General features: G+C 30.8%; 2 protein-coding genes across 2 annotated transcripts; both read right to left on the reverse strand.

The window, feature by feature from the left end:
• Positions 1–270: 270 nt before the first annotated feature.
• LOC120088973 lies at positions 271–771 on the reverse strand. Its single transcript, XM_039046412.1, has one exon. The coding sequence runs from the start codon at positions 769–771 to the stop codon at positions 271–273; it is 501 nt and encodes a 166-aa protein (XP_038902340.1).
• Positions 772–13240: 12469 nt separating this feature from the next.
• LOC120088045 (protein trichome birefringence-like 39) lies at positions 13241–18759 on the reverse strand. The gene is made up of 5 exons (XM_039045069.1): positions 18348–18759; positions 18072–18243; positions 14168–14343; positions 13862–14020; positions 13241–13786 (listed from the first exon to the last, which is right to left on the reverse strand). The coding sequence occupies exons 1-5, from the start codon at positions 18641–18643 to the stop codon at positions 13495–13497; spliced, it is 1095 nt and encodes a 364-aa protein (XP_038900997.1). The 5' UTR covers positions 18644–18759; the 3' UTR covers positions 13241–13494.
• Between the last annotated feature and the right edge of the window lie 6962 nt (positions 18760–25721).

A 25721-nucleotide genomic window follows, 5' to 3' on the forward strand; every position in this document is an offset into this window, starting at 1 on the left:
AGAGAACTCTCCTGGATTTGGACACGTGCATAGATTGGAGCATGTTGATCTTTAAACAAAGAGCAAAAATTTCTTGTAAAGAGAAGGAGCAGTTTCAAAATCCTTTCAATTATTGCTTTTTTTTTTTCAAGTAATGAAAGTGTAAAAATAAGAAGGAAAAAAACTGAAAAATAAAAGAGAGGAAAAGAAAGCTGATAAATTTGTCGCCTGGATGCCTTCGGGAAGCACAAATTTTTATCATTATTTTCTTGACGTTGAGTGAGGATGAGCTCAAGTGTATGAGGGTGAAGTCAAAATCAAGCTCAAGTGAGCAAGGTTCACTTCCCTTTCATTGAAGACTTTGAGATGGTGCCCATTCACCTTAAATTCCTTTCCTGTGTCCAAACTTCTTATCTCTACTACACTAAAGGGAAAAACATTAATAACATCAGATGGTCCAAGCCATTTAGATTTAAGCTTACCTAGCATGAGCGAGAGGCATGAATTGAAAAGTAGAACCTTTTGACCAACCCAAAAGTCCTTCCTTACGAGACTCTTGTCATGAATGAGTTTTGTTTTCTCCTTGTAGGTTTTAGAATTCTCGTAGGCTTCAAGTCTCAACTCTTTTAACCCTTGAAGTTCAAGAAGTCTTTCTTCACTAGCTTGAGCTAAATTCATATTACACCCTTTAACCCCCAAGTATGCCTTGTGTTCAATCTCGATCGATAGGTGGTACGCCTTGCCATAGACTTGGTTAAAGGGCATCATCCCAATGGGAATTTTGAAAGTCATTCTATATGCCCATAGTGCATCGTCGAGACGTGTGCTTCAATCTTTCCTTTTGGGGTAGATCGTCTTTTCTAAAATACTTTTTACCCCTTTATTGGATATCTCGACATGACCATTCATTTGAGGATGGTAGGGAGTGGCCACACAATGATGAACTCCATACTTCCTCATAAGTGCTTCAATGGTCTGGTTACAGAAGTAGGAACCTTGATCATTGATAATAGCACACGAAATGCCAAACCTACAAAAGATGTTAGCCTTGAGAAAACCTGAAACAAGAGCAGAATTGTTAGTCCGAGTGAGGATAGCCTCAACCCACTTAGATACATAATCAACTGCTAACAAGATGTAGAGATATCCACAAAAAGAGGGAAAAGGTCCCATAAAATTCATTCCCTAAAGATCAAAACCACACAAACAAGAATCGAATTCAAAGGCATTTGTTTTTCCTAGAAAGTGATCCCAATCTTTGACATTTCTCACAAGATTTGCAATAAGCATAACAGTGAGCAAATAGTGAGTTCCAAAATAAACCACTATCCAAAATCTTCCTAGTAGTTTTCTTTGGACTAAAATTCCCACCACATGTTATTCATGACAAAAAGATAATGCGGACTCAAATTCTTCTTTTGGAACACATTTCCTAACTAGTTGATCAGAACAAGTCTTCCAAAGGTAAGGATGTTCCCACGCAATTTAGCTCTTCTAGAAGAAGGCATAACATGAAGGAACTTATCAATGACTAGGAAGTTTACCATGTCAGCATACCATGGTATCAAAGTGGTTACTTGGAACAAATGCTCATCAGGAAGTCCTCTCTCATCGATGTCGATTATTCTTCTTGCTCGATCCTACTCAGATGGTCTGCTAATGAATTATCTGCTCCCTTCCTATTCTTGATTATAATGTTGAATTCTTGAAGGAGAAAAATCCACCTAACAAGTCGAGGCTTGGACTACTTCTTTGTCATGAGGTACCTGATAGTATCATGATCAGTATAAATCGTAACAGGAAAACCAAAATTGTAAGAATGAAATTTATCCAACAAAAAGGCAATAGCGAGAAACTTATATTCGGTCATGTTGTAATTAACTTAAGTCAGATTGAGAGTTCTTGATGAGAAATAAATGACATGGCTCTTCTTATCGACCCTCTGCCCCAAAACTGCTCCAACTATCATATATAATTTTGAAAGGAATGTCCCATCGTGGAGGTTGTAGAATTGAGGTGGAAGTTAATTTCTCCTTCAGGGTGTCAAAGACTTTATGGCGTTCTTTGTCAAAATCTGTAGTAAGATGGATAGAGGAAGAGCAATCTTCAAAAAGTCCTTGATAAAACGCTTGTAAAATCATGCAATTCTAAGAAAAGAATGAACTTTCCTAATATTTGTAGGATAGGGAAGGTTAGCAATCACATCTACTTTAGCCTTATTGACTTCAATTTCCTTAAATGAGACAAGATGACCTAATACAATGCCATGAGAAGCCATAAAATAACACTATTCATAATTAAGAACCAGGTTTGTTTCAATGCATCTTTTCATGATCAAACTAATGTTGTGCAAACAATCCTCAAAAGAATCTTCGTAAATGGTAGAATCATCCCTAAAAACCTCTATACACTTTTCAATTAAATCTAAAAAATGATCATCATACACCTTTGAAACATACATGGTGCATTACAAAGCCCAAACGGCATCCTCCTAAAAGCGTAGGTCTCATAGGTGCAAGTGAAGGTTGTCTTTTCTTGGTCCTCTTGAGCAATTGGGATTTGGTAAAAACTTAAAAATCCATCTAAAAAGAAAAATAATGGTTTCCCAACTAGCTGTTCAACCGTTTGATCAAGAAAATGAATTGGAAAATTATCCTTTTTTGTTACCTCATTGAGTTTTTGAAAATCAATGCACATCCTCCAACCCTTTTGAACTCTCGTTGGCACCATCTCTCCTTTGTCATTCTCAATTATTGTCATGCCGATCTTCTTAGGCACAAAATGAATTAGACTTACCCACTTACTGCAAGAATGGACTAAATGATATCGGCTCTATTAAGTTCCTTAAGAACTACCTCCTTCATTGTGGGGTTGAGCTTTCTTTGAGGTTGTATCGTGGCTTTGGCTCCATCCTCCAAAGTAATCCTATACATGTAAAGGGATGGGCTTATTCCCTTGATGTCATCAAGGGTTCGCCCAATAGCTTTCTTGTACGTCCTTAATGTCTCCATTAGAGAGCCTTCTTGGATTGGTGTCAATTCCCTTGAGATTATTACAGAAAGGTGTTCCTCTCGCCTAGGTACACGTACTTGAGATGATTAAGGAGAGTCTTAAGCTCAATCCCTCATACATGCGAATTACCAAGATCATCATTAGAAGAAGCATTATCATTTTTACAAACATCCATAGAAGAAGGAGATAAATCATTTGAAGAACCATTTGAATCCAAGTCAATATCAGGAGTCATCAATTCATCAGAATTATCCTCATCAGACAAAACAATCTCATCCATAACATCATGGGTCTCAATCATGCACAAAGAAAATTATTCTTCTAAGAACTTCATGGCATCACACATATTAAACGAGACTACTTTCCCATCAAATTCTATTGAGAGACATCCTTTATCTACATCTATTTTTATTTTAGTAGTTCTCAAAAAGGATCTCCCTAACAATATGGTAGAAGAAGATGCTATACAAATCTCATCCATTTTAAGAACATAGAAGTTAACGGGAAAAAATAAGTCTTTTACTTGAAACAAAACATCTTCAACTACTCCTAGAGGCTGAATATAAGAACTATCGGCTAATTAAATACAAACGGCAGTTTTCTGCAAATCTTTTATTTTAAGATCCTCATAGACATGGTAGGACATCATATTAATTGAGGCTCCTAAATCAAGCATGGCATGTCAAATTACACTATTACCAATAATACAGGGTAAAGTAAACATCTCTGGGTCACAATATTTTTCAAGCATATTTCTTTTAAGTAAGGCCAAGACATTTTTGCTTACCACCACTCGTACTTGTTCTTACCTATTCTCTTCTTTTTGAAAAGTTCCTTAAGAAATTTAGCATACTTTGGGATTTTTTGAATTGCAACTAAGAAGAGGAATATTGATCTAAATCTTCTGAAACATTTGTAAAAGCTCTTCATCTTTGCTCTCTTGCTTTAGTTTTGCCAACCTACTAGGGAAGAGAGCCTTAGGTACACAAGGTTCAAATGTAGGCAAAGAAGATGTACTTATCTTAGGGGTCAGTAATGGTGCTTCTGATTGTACTTCACTTTGCTCTTCTTATTTTATTTCTTCTTGAGACCCAACAAGAGGAGAAACAGGTTATGTCGGGGCAACTGAAGTGGTAGGGGAGATGGGAGCTCCTTCCCACTCCTTAGTGTGTTGGCACTCACATTGGCATGGATCGATTGAGCAGGTAATTTTCCCGAAGCCTTGCCCTCAAATCAACTCACCATTGTTGCTAGTTGGGTAACTTGAATATCCAATTTTGCAAACCCCGTCCTTGTCTCCTGTTGCAAAGACTTGGTTTCTTTCTAACTGTTGGATGGAGTCCTTTTACAATTGGTGGATATCCTGTTGGAATTTCAGAGAATGGTCAGCTAAAGATTTAACGATATCCTCTAATGACATACTTGAGGAAGATGATGAGGGTTGGTTGTGAGTCCTTGAATCATGGTGCCCTTGCCCTCCTCATTTGAAGTTAGGATGGTCCTGCCATCTAGGGTTGTAAGTACGGGCATAGGGATCATATTTTCTTTGGAAGCCTCCAACGATATTGACTTGAGCTTTAGGGCACCCTTCCAACGAGTGTCCTACCAAACCACAAGCTCCACAAGTCTTGACTTGAGTGGCTCCATCTTGCGTCATTTATGTAACAAGAGTAGTTAGATTAGATAATTGGGACCTCAACTCACTTACCTCTTGCGTTGTAGACAGGTCAAACTCATTAGCTCTGGTTCCAAAGTTTTAGTCGTTTTCTGCCATGCGGGAAATCATTTGTTGAGCCTCCGTCGGTGTCTTTTCGACAAGAGCTCCTCCCACTGCTGAATCGATAGAACTCTTGTCATTATAGAGCAAACCACTATAAAAAAAATATTGGATTAGTAACTAGTAAGAAATTTGATGATGAGGAAAACTACCACATAATCGTTTATATCTCTCTCAATACTTCGACAAGATCTCCCCAAAATTTTGTTTTATCTTGTAAATTTCTTTTCAAATGGTATTAATCCTAGAGGCCAGAATTTTTTTTCAAAAAATCTCTTTTTGAGGTTATTCCAAGTCATGATAAACCTAGGGGGCAAGTAATACAACTAATCCATGGATGCATTCTTTAATGAAAAATGAAAGGCCTTAAGATTTAGTTGTTCCTCAGTTACCTATAGGGCTCATACTGTCGCACACCATGTGAAAATCCTTTATGTGTTTATGCAGGTTTTCTCCTAGGATTCACTTGAAGACAGATAACAAGTTGATCAGACAAGAGCTCAAAGGAAACGATGGTATCACGGAAAACTAATGCATAGAGGTTGTTGAGCCATGTTCGGCTTGGCGAGAGGAGCTCTTGTCAACAAGACACCAACGAATTCACCTATACTTAAAAGGTAATACAAGCAGTACGTATGGGGTCGGGTCCTCAGAGAAATTATATAATTCCATGTAATGGGGGGGTTTGTTGTGAAAGAGTCAAATAAAATGATAGCATGCAAATTATGTAAACTTGGAGATAAAAATAGAACACGTAATTAGTTTGAAGTTCTCAATAAAATGGTTCTTGGGAATAGTTCATTAGATTCTAATTCTATCATCAGATACGAAAAGTAAATGCATACTCATAAACTCCGCAACCTATTTGGGAAAACTAATAGCCCAATTAGTCAATTAAAAGTCTTAATCCAATTGACCATAAATTGAAAATACTTTCTTCCAAGCGAGATTCATGTTTAATCCTAATTTGCATTAAGAATTAGGATTATTTGTTATGACATCCTGTGAATTGGAAAGCCTAGATTCATAGCATGATTGAATTGGATGAAATTAAATTAGGGCATATAAGTGCAAGTTCATAAAAAGTCTTAACTCACACAAGTGCTCCTAATTTTCATAGCCGATACTACAATTATGCAAAGAAACCATGTAAATTTGCATACAAGAATTTAATAAACTCAAGTTGTCAATTCAATTTTATCAAATTTTATTCAAAAAAAGCTCAAATTAAACCCAAGAATCCATAGAGTTTAACATAAATAAATCAACATCCTCATGAATTAAACTAATTAACTCTTCCCAAGATAGAGGGGTTACCTAGCCTTGCATTGTCTTGAATTAACACACAATGAGAAATTGAAAGAACTAATGAAAAAGAATTGAGGGAAGGAAGAAAGAATGGTGAAAAACTGATGAAGGGCTCTCAAAATTGCTCTCAATCGTGGCTTCAATTTGTCTCCTCTACAGAAACTGAAATTTCCTTTTTATATCATGGTCGCAGCGTCACAATGTTGTAAAGTACGTTGCGATGCCCTTTCGAAATCCAGGCCTCAAGTGTTGGGGTAGAGGCACGACGCTAGCGTGACATTGCGTTGCGCGCGCGCGTATGCCAAATGTCCATCAATACTTGCAACGTTGCAACACTACCGTGTACCTAATGCTACTACCATTAAGCATGGCGCGAGAGCGTTGCAGGGTTGTTGCAACGCTGCTTACATACCACGAAAGAGGTGCCTACTGCCTTACAGCGTCACACGAAGGTCAAGGGAGGGTTGTGACGTTGTCTTTCATGGCAGTTTTGTAATTTTTCTAACTACTTCCCAATCAATGCATCCAACTCCCAATTTTGCTCCTTTTTTACCCGTTTTTCTTTTGAATGAACTCTTGACTCCTGAAGATCAAATTACCTATAAAACAGACATTTTATGCATAAAAAATACTCAATCATATTAAGTTAAGGATAGAATATTAGCTCCTTTTTAGAGCTAACAGTAAGTAAATTTTTAAAAATCTCTCCAAGGTTTTTTTCTTTTTAATTTAAATTTAATAGCATCACATGATGAGTGTAATATGCAACATATCAATTTTTTTTTTTACATAAATAGTAGGTTACCTTCACTTCGGATATGTCTATGTGTTGGTGTTCTTTATATATGGATTCTAGATTTGGAATGTTTCATAGTTGGAAAACAACTTTACTTTTTGGCAATATAAATTTTAGTTTTGGCACTTTTTTTCTTTCATTTTTATAATTGAGAATGTTAACTTGGAAGTTTTTGTTCCCAATATTCTAGCAATTAATAAGGCACACTTTCCTATCTCAGCCAACTATTAACCATTGTTAAAATATTTTCCAACAATTGAAATACATATCTTCCTAACTTGGGGTTCTATTTCCATTTTAGGGGCAATGCTTTTCTATTTCTAAGATGTTGATTTCTTGTTCTACTTGTTTCTTCTTTCAACACAAGAAACCAATATCAAGGTATTGAAGTGTTGCTATTTTTCTGTCTTGGTGAGTGGTTCTTTTCTTCATTTTGAGATTTGATGTTTCTTCATCTGCTATTTTTGATGTGTTTGGATATTCTTTGCACAAGATTGATGTATAATATGTCTTCAATTTGTGGTTGGTTGGTTCGTGGTGTTGAAGTGTTGCATGTTTCTTTTTATTTTATTTTTTTTCAAAAGAAATTTGTTGTTGCTCTTTGGAATATGAAAATGTCATCTTTTGATTTTTGGATTTAGAAAGTGGTTTTTGTGGATTTATTCTGTTGGAGGATTGTGAGTGTTCTGAATTGGTTGGACTTTAGGAGGAAGTGAAATTTTACTGGATTGTTGTTTTTCTGGACTGCATTAGTTATTGTGGAAATGGATAGCAATAGGCAGAATGAGAATTTGATTGTGAACAAAATGGGGAAGAGTTACTTAGGAAGAGTCCAATACACTAGCCAAATTTTGGTAATAATGATGTTAGGCCTCAACCATAGTTACAAATTTACAACATAAGTATGAATTTAGGAACATTCTTCAACAACTACAAATCAAATGAGACTTATAATATTTGCTATTGTTTGATTTGATTATTTTAGCATTTGGTTTTATCTTTCCCATTTGAAGCTACTTGTGAATTTGAGGTATAACTAATGTCTCAAAACATATTATGTGCATTAGTTAGGCTTACAAAGTGTGTAAATCAACTTAACTAGATTGTTAAGTATTGGTTGAATTAGGTTCAGCTTTGTTATAAACTTATAATTGTCATTTGCTTCTCCTATTTGTGTCTGGACTTACTTTGTGAGTGGTATGAACCTTTGAATAATATTTAGCATTGCTTCTCATATTTGTAAATTGTTCAGTGTTGGTAGATTTTCTTTATTTGCTTTAGTTCACTATTATTGATGTCCACATAATCATATATTGATATATATTTTATATGTTTAAGTAGGCGAATGAAAGGATACCTTATCAAAGCAAAAGAGAACCATCGATGACAACTCAACTATATGATAATATAATCTTGATGAAATTACATTCATTGAACACTTTATCTAGCTTGTATCTTTTGGACAATAACTTTATTCTAGAAATTATTGACTTTATTATGTAATATTAATAGATTTTGAATAGAAGTTATGGTATTTAATGTATTATGAAATATTTCATGTTTGGATTTCAATTAAAAATGAGTATTTGAAGTAAAACTAATCAAAATCTAATTAATTTATAAATTATTGTTGAGCAAAAAGTTATATCTTTTATAGCCATGAGTGAAAGTTATAGAAAAATTTATATAGCAAAAAAATGCTATCGGAAGGTTATTACAATAATAGTAGTAATTAATATTGATTAAAAAATATTGTTATAGCATATAATTATAGCTATAAATACTATACTATAATGTAAATAAAAGGTTATTAAAAGTTAAAGATAACCTATTCTTTTAGCTATATAAACATATTATAACTTTAATAAAAAACGTTGTCAAATATTTTTATAGCAACATATATAATAGGATCATAGCTCTACAAAAACACTATAAAAAATCTCATACTTTTATAACATGGGCAATCAGAATCTTAGAAAACAGCTATAAAAGGTCTATTATGGCTTTTTCCATTAACTATCGTTTGTGTTATTTCTTGTACTGCAGCTTGTTAAAGTTTCTGAAGATGGAGATACATTCTATCTGATTGAGGATGATCTATTTTGCGTGGATAAGAATGGAAGGAAGACAAAAATAAAGACATTCCAAACAGTTGTTATAGGAGTTCTCATATTGAATCTGCCTATGTAAGAGACTTCACAGGTTTATTTTAATATTATTTAAGATTAAGATGAGAATGTTATGTCTTTTTTTTAAGATTAAGATGAGGATGATCAAAGTTTCCTCAATGGCCGTTCATGGCCTTTCACCAATGTTCGAACCTACTCCATTTTTATTTTGTTATTAGTTTTAAGATCACCTCATGTTGCGGGTAGGTTTTTTAAGAAAAAATAGGAAAAATTTTCAATTTTTACAGCTAAATTTGCCTTAAATTGTTTCAATTTTCACTCTAAACTTTCGATTTCTATAAATTGGACTATGTTGCAAGTTTTATCCGTTTCATCTATGTAAATACTCTAATTTTCATAATATCAAGCTCTCCACAAATTTTTAGTTTGATTAATGCACCAAGTACCTATTAATGGGTTATTTTTAAATATAGTAAAATAAACAAAAATATTTATAAATATAACAAAATGGCACTGTTCACATGAGATTTCTGGAGAAATGTATTTCGTGGAATTGAACTTGTGTTGATGTAGATTTGATGTGTTGTGGTTCGATCTCTAACACTTGATCCTCTGATTATTTCTCGGTTGATTGTAGAGAAATCTCTTTAGGCTCTCTGGAGTGTAAATTGTTGACCCCCACAAATGAAGAGGACTCTTCTATTTATAGAGTTCTAAGGTTTGGGCTTGGTTAGTCCATCGACCTTGCCCTTGGGACTTTATTTGTCAATTTGGGCCAAATTAAGTCTATTTTGGGCTCAATTGGAATTTAGCCCAAAAAAAATATCAAATTGGATTAAATTATTTGGTTCAATCTAACGGTCATGACAAAAACACATACATCCTTGAGATTCGCCAATTTATATTTTCAATTTCAATTCATGACACATGTCAATTTTCTAATTAGTCATAAATTAGATGATTTGTAAATTTATGTTAATTTGGTAAATGACGTGAAAATTTGTGAGTGATCCAAAATTTCTCCTTCAACAAATGCCCTTTTTGAGATTTATGCACATTTATGGATGGATGAATCTCAAAAAAAGATAAGGTTGGAATCGAAATATAAGTAATTTATTCTTAATTTTGATATGTCAAATTAATCAACCAATAAATTTAGTACATAAGTTTAATTGAACTTTGTGATAAAGTTTGGAATATGGCCAAACTATGATTCAAGAAAAATTTCAAATTTTATCCCCAATTTTAATTTGATTTGGAGATAAAAACTTAAAATTTTGAATTAGTAGAAATTTGGAATATGGCAAAATTTTTAATTTAAGATATTACATCCCAATTTGATTTGGATTGAGGATAAAAGCTTGATTTGAATTTGAGATAAAATTTGGAATATGGCTAAATTTTATTTTGAGATAAATTTGAGACTTTATCCCTAATTTAATTTTTCTTCGAGGATAGAAGGCTAAATTTGGATGGTTTGGACTTGGGATAAAATTTAGAATATAGCCAAATTTTAACTCGATATTTTATTCCCAATTTAATCTCAAAGTTGCACAATTTAAATTTAGAATAAAATTGGAATATACCAATTTTAATTTGAAATAAATTTGAGAATTTTCCCTTAATTTGATTTGGATTGAAGATAAAAAGCTAAATTTTGATTTGAATATGAGATAAAATTTAGAATATGACCAAATTTTAATTTGAGATAAATTTTGGAATATGCCCAAATTTAAAATTGATATAAATGAATTTTGATATCATTTGATTTAAGGCTAATCCATTCAAACCCAATAAGAAATTTTAAATATTTCTTTATATTTAAAAAGGTCACTTTCATTAGGAAATACAAATTAAATTAAGAGTTTAAATCCATCTTGACCTCTATAAATAGGGCTCACCACATACATTTTTTTCATTCTCGTCTTCCACTCCTACACTATTCTCCTCTTTCTTTTCTTCATTCTCCTCTTTTTTTCCTTTTTTTTATTCTTCCTTTCTTTTTCTTTTCTTTCTTTCTTCTTTCTTCTTTCTTTTACCTTTTTTCTTTCTTTCTTTTTTTCACTTTTTTCCCTTTTTTTTTTTCCTTTTCTCCGGTTGTTCTTTTTCTCTTTCTTCTTTTTTCTCACATTTATTTATTTATTTAAGAATCATACTTTTTGTATACCCCTTGTAGATATATCCTTAAATGTTTAAATATTTGCTCCTTGCAATGAGATCGACACCAAAGTTGCTCACAATCGATTTGACTCTAGATACAGTCCCTATGTGGATGATTGTGTAGCCTATAGGAGCTGTCTCTTATACACATCTAGATGTGTATAAGAGACAGCTGTGTAGCCTGCAGAGGTCGTTGCCAACTTCACCGCGTTTATTATATATTTATTCACTTAAACAATTTATTACTTTTTTTTTTAACATGGTAAGTGACCCTTTTTTTTTTTTTTTTTTTTAGAAAAGAATAAAATAGGTGATAGTTCAAAGCTTCAATTTTAGCATTCCTCCTGTAAGCATGATCTTACTCCGGGACCTGAGAATTTCGTCGACTTTGGCTTGAGTCCTTGACTTGAGCATTCTGTCTGTTTCAAGCTCAATGCTCTATCGACTTTGATCTTAACATTTTGTTGGCTTCGATCTTAGTGTGTAACCTGAGGATTCTGTTGGATTTGGCTTGAGTCCTTGACTTGAGCGTTTCGTTGGTTTCAAGCTCAATGTTCTACTGGCTTTGATATCAACATTTTGTTGGCTTCAATCTTAGTGCGCGACCTGGGAATTCTATTTGATTTGGCTTGAGTCTTTGACTCGAGCGTTCTGTTAGTTTCAAGCTCAATGCTCTACTGGCTTTGATCTTAATATTCTGTTGGCACTAGTCTTGGTGCTCTGGTTGCTTCAATCTTAGTGTTTCATTGACTCTGATCTTGTAGATGTAATGAAACAAAGAAAACAAGACCTGATCCTGCATATAAGGCAGAGCTTGGAAGATCAAACGCGGGGCATGGTAGATTGCACTTAATCGTGCAGATGAAGCAAAGCAAGACAAATCAGACCTGATTGTGCAGTTAAGGTAGAATCAGGAAGACAAGACTCGATCTCATGGATGAGCATAGCTAGGAGAACTAGACTTGATCTCACATATGAGGCGGAGCCAAGAGGATCGGACTTGATCTCGCATATGAGGCGGAGCTAGGGGGACCGAATTTGATCTCGCATATGAGATGAAGGTAGGAGGACCGAAGTTGACTTGCATATGAAGCGAAGCCAGGTGAATCAGACTTAATCCTGCATATGAGACAAAGCCAAGCAAACCAGACGTGATCTCGTATATGAGGCAGAGCCAGCAGACTGAAGTTGATCTAGCGTATGAGGAGGAGCCAGACAGATTGAACTCGATCTCGCATATGAGATGGAGCCAGGCGGACCGAAGTTGATTTCACATATGAGGCAGAGCTAGGCAGATCGGAGTTGATCTTGCATATGAGGTGGAGCCAGGTGGATCGGACTTGATCTCATATATGAGGTGGAGCCAGGCAGACCAGACTTGATCTTGAAAATGAGGCAAAGCCAGACGGACTGAAGTTGATCTCATGTATGAGACAAAGCCAGGTGGACCGGACTTGATCTCGCATATGAGGCAAGACTATGTAGACTAGACCTGATGAAGGACCGTACTTGATCCCGCGTATGAGACAAGACTATGTAGATTAGACTTGATGAAGCAAAGATTTGTCTTTTCACCAGTTGTATCAGACTTGATTTTTCACCCTCTACATCGAACCTGACTTTTTGTCTTCTGCATTAGGCTTGACTTTGCGACTTAAGCATGATGATGTCATCGCAAAGCCTCCAAACTTGAGCATGAAGATGGAGCATCGATGAATCCTCCAAACTTAAGCTCGATGAAGCACCAGTGAATCTTCCACACTTGAATTTTAAATAAGAATTGACGAATCTTTCACACTTGATTTTGAAAATGCATCGTCGAAGTCTCCGATCTCGAGCAAGTGAAGTGAAGTGAGCCATACTAGACTTTGAGGTTGGAATGCCACTTCATATGAGTGAAGCCCCAATATTGAAGATAAAGCGATGCCCTAAACTTGAAGATGAAAGAGTAATAATGAAGCCTATTCCACGGTTTAGTAGTTTATGCTATGACGTTTTATTTTTTTTTTTCAATGTGTGGAGCATTACTACAATTAACATATCCAAATTTAAAAAAATTGAGATGGTAGATTTCAAAAGTTTAAATTTGAAGTTGAAATAATGGTGTTTATGTAAATCCTCAAATCCAATTCATTCTTAAAACTCAAACCCAATCTTGAGCTATACCCTTACAAATTACAACAAACAACAATTCAATTTACAATTACAAATTAAATTAATCAACACCAAATTAATTTCTAATCCTTATTCTTTCTTCATTCTTCTTCTTCTTCTTCCCTACTCATTAGAAAAGAGAAAACAAACAGAAATCTGTGAATCGGTTAGAGAAACTCTCAGGCAAAGAGATGCGCATACAACAGCTCATTCCACGTATCCGGCAACCCAGGAAGGCACCAATGGCTACAATCGGTGCCGGGGTGATCGCCACTGTACCCCGACGGATGACCGTCCTTCCGGTACTGAGACAGAGTGGTCACATCCAGAAACACCACCGGCTTCTTGATTCTACTCAGAACCTTATTGACGACCACCCAAGCCATCGGCGTTCCCGCCGGATACCTTCCTCCGAAGTAAGGCTCTGTTTCGCCGGAGCAGGATTTCGTGGGCTGGCTCCAGTCTCTGCCACTGAAACAAAATTCTCCATCAAACACATTTTCTATAATCTTGATTCAAATCACGAAAAGTATGGGATTGACTTACATGTAATGGGTGGGGGAGATTCCAAGGAAGAAGACGGTGGTTTTGGAAGGATCGACGTTGAGATTAACCCATCTAGCCCATGTGGTGAGGCCTTTGTAATAGGCTACGTAACGATTCATGTCCTTCATTACTCTGTTTCCATCTTGAATGTAATCCCACCTGGTTTGTTTTGTTGTTCAGCATTTGAAACCATAAGAATTGAAGAAGAAGAAGAAGAAGAAGAAGAAGAAGAAGAAGAAGAAGAAGAAGAAGAAGGGGGTAAAGCAGGGGAAAACAGAGAGGTTAGAAGTTGAAGAAATTGCTTACGGCTGAGAACTTCCGGTGTGAGTCCACCAATGCCAAGTGTTGAAGATGAGCATGTCCATTCCTCGCCAAGCGTTGCCGCTCTTTATAGAGTCAAGTTTTAGAACTGTGCCGATCTTCTCGTTCACCATGTCCACTAGGTACGGCGTTCTGTACAGCCACAGCTCCACTCCGTAATCCTGCACTTAAAAACACTCTCCATTCAATCACAATTTTCCTTTCTTATATTTTCAATTAATTACACTTTTTAGTCCTAAACTTTCGTTTTTTTAACTAATGAATCCTTAAACTACTTTTCATTTTAGGTCTAACAACTCTCTCGACTTTTAAAATATCAATTCAATTCAAATAATTTTGTGAATGATTCAATTTCTTGTGTAATAGATCATTAATATAAGGTAATGAACTCAACCAAATTTCATACATCCCTAAACATCTCTTACATTTACCTTAGAAAAGAAAAAATAAAAATAATTCACTTCTTTTTTAAAATAACATATTTGACAACGGAGATAGATGTAGTTCAGACAATCCAAGATTTTTTCTTTAATTAATGAATCTTTTACACACTAATAAGACATGAGGTTTCTAATTTTATGTAAAATAGATTTTTGTGAATTTTAAAAAGATGTTGGAAAGGTGAATTATTTATCAAACGTAAAATTGAAAGCTTAAAAATTTACTAGACCCACCATAAAAGATTCAGAGATGATATTAAATATAAATGGAAGATTCAAGGACTTATGAGATACTTCTAAAGTTTAAGGATATATTTAATATAAATTTAAAGTTGAGAGACTAAATTTGTAACTTGACCTTATATTTTCTTCCAAATTTTATTTTATGGTCATAAACTTTCAATTTTGTGTATTTCTCTTTTTTTAATCGGTTAAATATGTCAAAATTTGTCAAAATAGGTATAGTCCAATTGACCTAGTGTCAATCTGATGTGAGTTTTAAAAGTTGAAATAGGTCAAGGACTTATGAGATACGAAATTGAAATTTCAAGACATAATAAACATAAAGTTTAAGTATTAAAAGATAAAAACTAAAAAAAGACTTGTAATTTTAACTATTCTAAAATTGAATAAAGCTCAAAATCCTATGGAAAAATTATTTTAATGTATAAAAACGAAATGAACATGACTCTAAAAATTAATTAATGAAGTCTATAATCTAAGCTTTGACCAAGTAATAAATACTAGTTATTCAAGAAAAACAAAAGTAATAAGTAATTTTTTTTTTTTTTTTTGAGGGAATTAAGTTTTGGCCATGGCTTTGGTTATTCTTTCAAAAGGGGTGGTTCAATTATTAATTATTTACCCTAAAGGCATACTTTATATATATATAGGCACAATAATAAAGCCAATTGAATTTAGACCATATAATATACATTTACTTGTTTGGTGGGCATCAAGGGGACCATAAACAATAATGTCCCTGGTTATTTTTAATAAACCAATGATAATTTTATTCGATAAATCAATTTAGGAATATTTAATATTTAAAAAATGATAATTATTTTACATGATAAAACTGTTGAAAATATTTTTAAGTATAGCAAAATGTCATTTTTTTTTATTAGTGATGGATCGCGATAGAGACATCTATCATTATATATCTATTGCGGCTCATCATTAATATATAGTAACATTTTGTTATGTTTGTAAATAAATTGGTTTTATATATATATATATTTATTTATTTGAAAACAGGTTTTAAGTATATTGGAGGGGTTATTAAAAAAAAATAAAATTTGGAGGATAAAACTTAAAATTTAATTGGATTAAAAGCATAAACAAAGTTGGAGAAGGAAAATTGAAGAGGGTCACATGTTGGGAACCGCCAATCACGCTCCACTTTCACTGACTCATTCTGTACGCTCACCAATACATTCAAAAAGTGAAACCTCATATATTAAATATTTTTCATTATTCTTCTTCTTTTCAAATAATTTAATATTAACATTATTTTGGGAGAAATGAAATTGATTATTCACTCATCAGTTATGACACATTAATTGAGTTTCATAAACACTTCTCAAAATTTTAATTTTATCGAGGAAGAAAAATACCTTTTTCCCTAGGAGTATAGGTTTTTTATTTGGTATTTAAGTTTTAAAAATGTTACGGGTTTATATTAAAATTTCAAGTTTAATTTCAATTTTGTCTAATATACTTCACGATTTTATATTCTTACTCTCACTTTTTTATTAATGGTCATATTTAATAATTTAGTTTCCAATTAATTTTTTGTCACTATTAAAATTAATTAAATGAAAGTTAAGATAAAAAGACGAAGCATTAGTTACATAGTTTAAGGGTAAAAACGTAAAATCAATAAATTTAGGTACCAAATGAAAAACAAATCTGAAAACTAAGATAAAAAGGTAACTTTTGAAAACTTATGATTCAATAAGAAATTAAACTCAAATCTTAGAGCTAAGAATGTTACATTTTTTTAATTGGGACTAGAGGAAAATGTATTTTTTTTTTTTGTAAAGTATAAACTTAAATGAATATTGAAATTAATAGCTTTTCTATCTTATTTATTTTTTGGAAAAAAAAATATATAATTATTATACTCACTTGTAATGGTTAAATCTTAGGTACTGATTTACTTCAAGAACTTTGTTATTCTAACAAAAATAAAAAAAGGCAACCCGAAGATTTTGGGAACAGATTTGAGTAATATTTGTAGTCGGTTTGTGATGTTTCTAATTTATTAATTTTTCACCTCAAAAGAGAGATTAAAAAAATATGCAAACTTTTATATATATATATATATATATATATATAAATGCACTGTAACTTCTTTTAAAATATCTATAAAACAGTTTTATTGTTTAAAATGAAAATTCATTAGACTTAAAAGGGTTTTTTTTATGTGTTTCAAAACATTTTCTTGGCAAAATTACTCTTGGGCCCAGTCTAAATTTCAATTAGTTTCAATATTTCAAAATATTACCATTCCTTTTATAACTATTTCGTGATTTAGTTTTTAGTTTTTGAAAATTAAATTTGTATGTTTAAGTACAATGATTAAATTTTTAGTTAATTTCAAAAACAAAAACAAAATTTTAAAAGTTACTTTTTTTAGGATTCAAATTTTGACTTAATTTTTTAAACTATCAGTAAAAAGTAAATAACAAATAAAGAAATTTAAAAGTTCGAGTTGTGTCTGTAGGCTTAATTTTCAAAAACAAAAATAAAAAACAAAAAATCAAATGATTACTAAACGAGACTTACATTTTTATTTCTTAAATTTTACTTTTATTTTAATTTAATCCAAAATTTTCAAATAAGTTTACTCTTATACTCACTTTAGTCCATGACATTGACGTTTGTTAATAAATTTAAAATAATTATGAAGTGAAATTTTAGAATTAATTTTAATAGTTATGAAAAAGACCATAAATCTTAATTTATTATAATCTTTTTAAAATTAATTAATAGACATAATATTAAATAAAGTGAAAATTTAGTGAAGAGTGGTATAAATGTATAAATCTTGAAATTTAGAAATCAAACCAAAACTCATAGTAAAATTGAAACATTTCGAAATCTAGAGATCAAATAAAAATTATATCCAAACTCATATATTTTTTTTATATAAATTACACATAAATATATGAACAGGAACATATTTTAAAATAGATATAAAACAGTTTTATTGTTTAAAAAGAAAAATGATCAAAACTTAAAATGACTTTTTTCCATGTGTTTCAAAACATTTTTGCTTTCTGCATTTACAAAGATGATTTAAAAAGTCATTGCAAACACTGTTGATTAGTAAAAAAAATAGTTAAAAAGAAAAAGAAAACAATCAATATTTTAAAGAAATTTCACCCAACAAAAACAGAAAATATAATAGAAGAAGAAAGAAGTATAATTTGGGTTAGATTTACCTGAAAAGTAACAGAAGAAAGAGCATCTCTTCTAACAAATGTGGTCTTTGAATTAGGAACCGATGCATGAATCATACAAGCCAATGATTCCCACTGGTTCAAGCTCAATGAATCTCCCACAAACATTATCTTCTTCCCTCTCCATTTCTCCAAAAAATTCAACCCATTAAACCTGCAAATTCGATTTTCAATGTCTAATTAATCCTCCGTTTTTCCGTTTTTTTTTTTTTTTTTTTTTTTTTTTGACGACATGTCGTCTCCCATCTCATTTCTTACCTGGGAATCCCACACCCGAAGGGCTGCCACCGATACTTGAGGTACGACTTGTCGGGACGGCCATACTTTTGGCAATTGAACTGTGGATCTACAAAGGGGCAAGTGGAAGAGTCGTAAAGAGGGTAAGAAGAGTCCAATACCCATTTCCCCTGGTAGAGGTTGCATTTTCCGGCGAGGTTTCCGGCGACGGAGGTAAGGGTATTGTTGGAAATTTGGGCATTTGTTTGGTGGAGGAAGAGGGAAAAAATGGAGAGAACTACTAAGGCAGCTGCAAATAAGAAACCCATTTCTTTCATTGGGTTCTGATCCCCTGCACTCTATTGCAGGCTTTTATTTTTAAATTTTTTTTTCTTTTTTTCTTTTATTATTTCCTTTTTGGAGTAAAAGGAGTGAAGGGGTTGTGGGAAATCTTGTCTTAACCATCTGCTTTATATAATGTCTCAATAGGAGAGAGGAAGAGAGAAAGGGGAACACCAAGTTTGAAAAAATTAAAAATTAAAAGAGTACTTGCTTGCCCATTGGATCTACTTTCTTTTTCCTTGGATAGCTCTCTCGGTGACGGATTGAACGTTCGATTTTAAAATATATATATATATAAAATATTGTCATGTTAGTTCTTAAATTTTAAATAATATATGCATTTAGTCCAAAGTTTTCAAAATATACTTTTTTTTTATTTTAAAAAATATGTATATTTGGTTTTTACAAATTGCACTTTTTAATATTACAGTTTTGAGAGTAGGTTAATTTTTTTTTTAATTATTTTAAATAATTATAGGATATTTAAAATAAGAACAATGATTATAGAGAAATGTTAAAAATTATTTTTCATATTTAAAATGTTGTATAACTATTTCTGTCTTATTTACTAACTTCTTTTTTTTTTTTTTAATTAAGTGTTTAGGCACTATTTTCACATCCAAATTTTTTCCTTGTTATCTACTTTTTATCAATGATTTAAAAAACTAAACCAAAATTTGAAAGTTGTTTTTATTTTTTAAATTTAGCTAAGAATTCAACAATTGTATTTAAAAAAAATGCAAATCATTGTAAAAAATGAAAAAAAAAAAAAAAAAAAAACTTAATTTTTTTAAAAAAATAAAAGTAAAATGGTTACCAAATAAGAAGTTGGTGTTTTAAGGTAATTTACTATTACTTTTATGTTTTTTTTAAAAAAAAAATAAAAAATAAAAGAAGATCACCTATGTCTTTGTATTAAATTATTGTTTAGTTATGTTTTGAATAGAATGAGAATGGAAATGGAAATAGATTCTCTCCACTAAGGATGAGAGGGGTTCGGTTTGAAAATTTGGAACGGATAATGATTTGTGTTGTTCCTTTAATTTTACTCTAAGATTGACTCGATAAAATTTTCTGCCGACTTCATTATAAACTTTTTTTTCCACACAAAATTATTATTATTATTTTAATCTCACTCCCTTTGGTTTAAGATTTTATAAGTGATTGAAAATAAATGATATCTACGAATCAGATATCTGTATTCGGTTGTACTGTGAAAAATAAGAAAAGTTATCAAACTAAAAAAAAATTATGTTTGTATGTAATTTATAAAATTAAACGTGATAATCTTATATAATTTTAATAGATTAGCTAATCAAATAACGAAACTCATTTGATGTATTGATAACAATTAATTAAGAAATAAATAGTAATTTTGATTATAAATATTTGGAAAATGAGTAACTGATAATTAAAAATGATCCATTACTATATCTAATGAATTTCACATTAATTATACTTTGATATTTAACTATATTTATTGATTAAGTTAGAAAATATGAGAAAATTATAATATGTTAAAATCATGATATATTAATACTTAATGAAGTAATACAAATTAATTACAATAAATAAATAATTGACTATAAAAATCAATAAGTATTTAATTATGATGATTGAAAAATGAATTTTTGTACTTAATTGAACTAATTTTAATTAACTAATTAAATGTATTTAAGACATGATTACTAATTAATCAACAAATTCAGTAAAATAAATAATCACATTTATTTAATGAATTTTGATATGTAAAAATGAATTAAAATATATATTTTAATGAAATATTATTAAGTTATTCTAGTTAAATAATTAATTGTATTGATTTTTTAGAATTGATATCCATTAGTTCATGAATACTGGTTAAGAAAGTTATGAATTTAGGCACCTTATAGGGAAACTATATATTTTATTGGAGAATGAAAACAAATATATATATATTTTTAATAGAGATAAATTGCTAATATGACTATCCCACCTGCTCCCGTATAACTAGATATTAATTTAGTCTTATTTAATAATCACTTCCTTTTTTGTTTTTTATTTTTAAAAATTAGTTTTATATTCTTTCATCTTTTTATCATGATTTGTTTCTTTTTTTAAGTATAAGAGTTGAATCTTAAGTCAAAATCTAAAAATAAAAATAAATTTTTAAAAACTATTTTTTTTTTTTTCAAATTTTGGTTTAGATATTAAAAACATGGGTAGAAAGTAGGTAAAAAAAATAAGGAACCTCGAGATGAAAAAGAAGTGTTTGTAGGTAAAGATGTTCATGGGACAAGGTGTGATCGTGGATAGCTTCCCCATCCCCACTCTCCATTTTACTTTCCATCCCTTCAAAATTCCCTACAGAGTTCAGGGTGGGGTTTTCCCACATAAAATTTACAGGGATTGGGTTCTCTTTAGAAAATTTACTTTTCCGTTTATTATTATTTTTTAAATCAATTATCTTAAATAAAAAATATTTTAATTAAATAGTTAAACTTCTCGTTAATCTTCTTTTATTTGATTAGTTCCACATGAAAATTTTGAATTTAAAGAGAAATTATTTGCTCTAATATTTTGAATTTAAATGTCAAATTCAAACATATTCATCATCTTGATCATTAGTCAATAAAATTTTAAATTTAAATATAATACTTGTATAATAATGACGACATAACATTGAATTATTATAATAAAGAAAGAAAGAGACTTACGGGGCGAGGATGGAGAACGGGACAAAGGCAAGGACGGAGAATGTTTTTAGCTTACGGAGAGCTTTTTTCCCATGCCCACCATCATCCTCACCAAATCAAGGAATCCCCGTGTGTCATTAGGAGTGGATTCTTGGGGGCTCTGTCTCCGTGGGAGAAATGAAAAATTATATTTATAGTCTTAATTTTTAAAACTAAAAATCAAGAACCAAATGATTAACAAACGGGATATTAATAAATTTTTAAAAATATCTTTTAGTTATTTGTAAAAAAAAATAATTTTTTTTAATTTAACATGAGTTGAGGGGGAAACAATTCAAACTACAAATTTCTTGGTCAACGAAATAATATATAATTAAATAAATTGAGTTGTATTTAAGTTGACATCATTACTTTTTTTAAGGAAAAAGTCACCCTTTGGTCCCTATATTTTGAGTCTAGTTTTCTTTGACTCCTCCATTTTGAAACGTTACACTTTTATATATGAGTTTTGAATTTGATTTCCATTTCATCTTTAGATTTCATAATAAATCACTATTCTTAAGTTTTGAGTTTAGTTTTCATCCATAAATTTTAATATTTTATACTTTTATTGTCTGATTTTTTTTTTTAAACTAATGTGCAGTTTTAATATTTGACATTAATTTTCATTTAATTTAAAATGACTATGATATATAATTTTTAAATTAATTTTAATAATGATGAAGTTAGTGAAAACTAATTTTATTATTTTAAATTAATTAATGAACATTAATACAAGAAAAAAAAAGTATGTATTAAAAAAAATTTCTTTAATGTATATTCATACACATTTTTAGTGGTCTCTAAAATTTTGAACTCTCAAATTTCTACCATTATATTAAAAATAAATATACATTTTTAGTACTGTAATTAGTGAATAAATAGATGTCAATAGCCAAAATGAGCATAACTTTATTTAGCATAATAGTTTTATTAACAACTTCAAAGTCAAATGTTTCATTTTTATATCCACATATTGTAAAAATAAATAAATAAATAGTTGTCTGTATAAATATAAGGATAGATCAAGAATCTATCTCAAATATGAGGAAAAAAATCATTCTTCGATCATTATTTTAATACAATAGAAGATATGATTTGAATTATAAACCTCTTGATTCTTAATACATATTTTTATCTTAGTTGTATTAAGCTCACTTGGATTGAAATTCTTAATATTTTTAGCTCAGTTTTTCAGCTTTTAAAGAGGCTAACATTTAAGCGTATATTTAGAGGTTGTAAGCAATTTTTTAAAATTGATGATAAAACTAAAATAGTTTAAAAGTAAAATCTAAAAATTGATCTAGAATATTTGAATGGATAAAAGCTAAAAAGAAAACAGCATCAGATTAGTATCAAAATATAATTTAAAATTATTATACTAAAAGAACTTTTATAAAAGAATCTTTTCACTTACCTTTATGTTCTTTTTAACTTTATAATATTCCCAGATAAAGTCATTTTCTTTTCATTTACTAATTACCAAGCAGTGTATCCATAGATATTTAATAGTGTGATCGATCAAATTGTATATTTTTTTTCCAAAAAAGAAAATTTTAATGTCACGAGATTTTATATTTGGCATTTAATTGTATCAAAGGCAGAATAATATTTAGATAGTATTAAAAAAAATTTAAACCACTAAATTTAACTTGGTTAAATTACAAAAATGGTGATTTATAATTAGAATTTAGTCTCCATGATATGATAAAAATATCATAAACTTTGTTGCTATAGTAAGAACTATTTATGATAATTTTATTAAACCATATAGACTATTTATTAGGTCTTATCAAACTATATGAGCTAAATTTTAACTTTTAAAATTATAGAGTCTAATTCTCCCCAATTTATAGGGACCAAATTTGTAATTGAACAATTTAACTTAAACAACTTTCACAAAATAAATACGTTAAGCTCTCATTTCTTCCATAAATTTGTAAAAGGAAATAAAGGAAAAAATTATATTTTTTACCCTAAATTTTGTGCCTAGTTTTCATTCGATCCATAAGTTTCCAAATGTTACACATTTAATTCTTAAGTTTTAAGTTTGGTTCCAATTTAGTTCTTAATTTTCAAAATGTTACAATTTTATTTTTGAGGTTTGGGTTTTGTTTCAATTTAGTTCCCAAATTTCAAGATTTATACTTTTTACCTTAATTTTTCACTAGATAATCATTTTTCATCTTTAGTATTAACATTTGTTAATTAATTTAAAATAATTACAATAATTATAATTAATTAAATTTAACTAGTTTTCCTTCACAATTAAAATTAGAATTTAAACTTTATTCCATAATTATTTTAAATTAGTTAATAGATATTGATGTCAATGACTGAAAAACAAGTATTTCATGAAAATTTGAAATTGAAAGTGTAAATCTTGAAATCTAGGGACCAAATTGAAATCGGACTAAATTAGAAGAGTAAAAATGTAACATTTGAAACTTAGAGACTAAAATTAAATTGAAGACAAACTCAAAACCTAAGGACAATGTGTAACTATTTGAAGCCTATGGATCATATGAAAATTAAACTAGACTCAAAACTTAGGAATAATAAAAAAAAAAGAACCTTTTTAAAAAATAAACATGTTAAAATGCATTCACAATTTCATGTAGGATTTTTTTTACAATATATAGTGTGGGAGATGAAATCTAAAATATTGAAATTAATAGTATAAGTTCATATGATAATTTTCCGTGGTGTTTACATTTATTTAGAGGGTTTTTTTTTTTTTTTTTTTTTTTTAAAAAAAAAAAGAAGGTTAGTGAGAGATGTTTTTGTTTTAACTTGAGAAAGAAAATAAATCTTAAAAAATATTAAAGTATAATATATACTAATTTTCTATTATTGACTACACATAGGTTTTGTCCATCTTCCACACAGGTTAAAAGAAAGATGGTGTTACTTCTTTAATACGGTGGGCCTATCTCAGCCAATCAAAAACTAGGCTCCTAACATCGCATTTATATCAATGCGCAATCTTCTTTTTTAAATGAAGAATATATTTGGTAGGTACTTTTACTCGGAAGTTGGAACTAACCTTCCATAAATCTTATTAAGACTTCTTATTAATAAAAAAAATAATTGTTTTAAATAATAAAACAACTATAAATATTTTTCAATATAGTAAAATATTATTAATTATTAGTGGTAAATATCAATAGGAAATAATAATAATAATAATAATAATAATAAAGGACAAATTCCAAAAATTGCCCTTGAAGTATGATTGTAGTTGTTAGGGGTGTACAACAATCGATCGGAGTCAACTTTCCAATCAGACCTCCTATTGAACCAATCATGGTTGGTTTGAAAAATGGCCAAACCACCCTCTCCCTCGCCTATTTAAAACCCGACCCTCGATTTGGTCGGTTTCGAGATAGAAATCCATAATAGGAGTAGACAATGTCAGAAGGAAAGGATGAGCAGACAACACCGGATGGGAGAGTCGAGCAGACAAGATTTGTCAAAGTACACGAGCAAATGGCGAGAGAGATGGACAAGAAAACGGCGAGAGAGATGGACAAGCAAACGACAGAGACAAAGAGAGATGGACGAGGAGACACTAGAGTGTTGGGATTGATGTCCTAAATATCCTGGTAGTCTCGTAGTTTGTAAACATTCTATAAACATATTGTTATTAATAAAATAAGTGTTATTTTATAAGCATTTACTCAATTCAATAAACTAAGATCCATAGTTATTTTATGTAACTTAAGCATGTATGTAGAAACATACAAGTGGATCATGCCTTAAGTAATAACCTAAATGGTCTGTAGTAGATGGATAAATGAGGGATACCTTATCTTGGTGACACTACGGATACGACCCGCTTTGTAGATGTTACAAGTGTTGTAAAGTGCTACAAATGGTCTGATCCTGACCATTCATGTGGAGACATGCGAGTCGGGATATCCTATACAAAGAGTTTGTATAAGATCGGACCACGAAATGATTAGTCTCTTTATATAACGCCGTTGATAATTGAGACATACATTTCACTGGATGATCATAGGTGACATGACCTTAATCCTGAGTGAGTTAGGAACTCTTGCTCATGAAGGCGGTCCTTTGATTTGTATAGGTGAGAGTGACCAGATTGCCAACTCAACAAGCCTACCATTTTGGAGATTCGTCTGATTGGGGAGCTGAGAACTAAACTACACAAGACGAAATTCACTCCTTCCCCGAAGCAGAGGTAAGTAGATAAATTGCTCCCTTAAGGGTTGATTCCGGATCTTGAACATAGTGGCCACACTCTCTCTTGGGAAGAGAAGACTCATCATATTGGGACCATGACTTATTGTTCATTAGAGGAATCAATGGTACTTAAGGAGTTAGATATAACTACAGG

The sequence above is a fragment of the Benincasa hispida genome, chromosome 10 (assembly GCF_009727055.1).
Source record: "Benincasa hispida cultivar B227 chromosome 10, ASM972705v1, whole genome shotgun sequence".
Lineage (NCBI taxonomy): Eukaryota > Viridiplantae > Streptophyta > Magnoliopsida > Cucurbitales > Cucurbitaceae > Benincasa > Benincasa hispida.

Coding starts and splice junctions, on each gene's coding strand:
- LOC120088973 (XM_039046412.1), bottom strand. CDS start 771: ATGACTTTCAAAATTCCCATTGGGATGATGCCCTTTAACCAAGTCTAT.
- LOC120088045 (XM_039045069.1), bottom strand. CDS start 18,643: ATGAAAGAAATGGGTTTCTTATTTGCAGCTGCCTTAGTAGTTCTCTCC. Junction 14,344..18,071: donor TTTCTTCTGTTACTTTTCAG/GTAAATCTAACC, acceptor TTTTAAGTGCAG/GATTACGGAGTGGAGCTGTG. Junction 13,787..13,861: donor ATCTCCCCCACCCATTACAT/GTAAGTCAATCC, acceptor ATTTTGTTTCAG/TGGCAGAGACTGGAGCCAGC.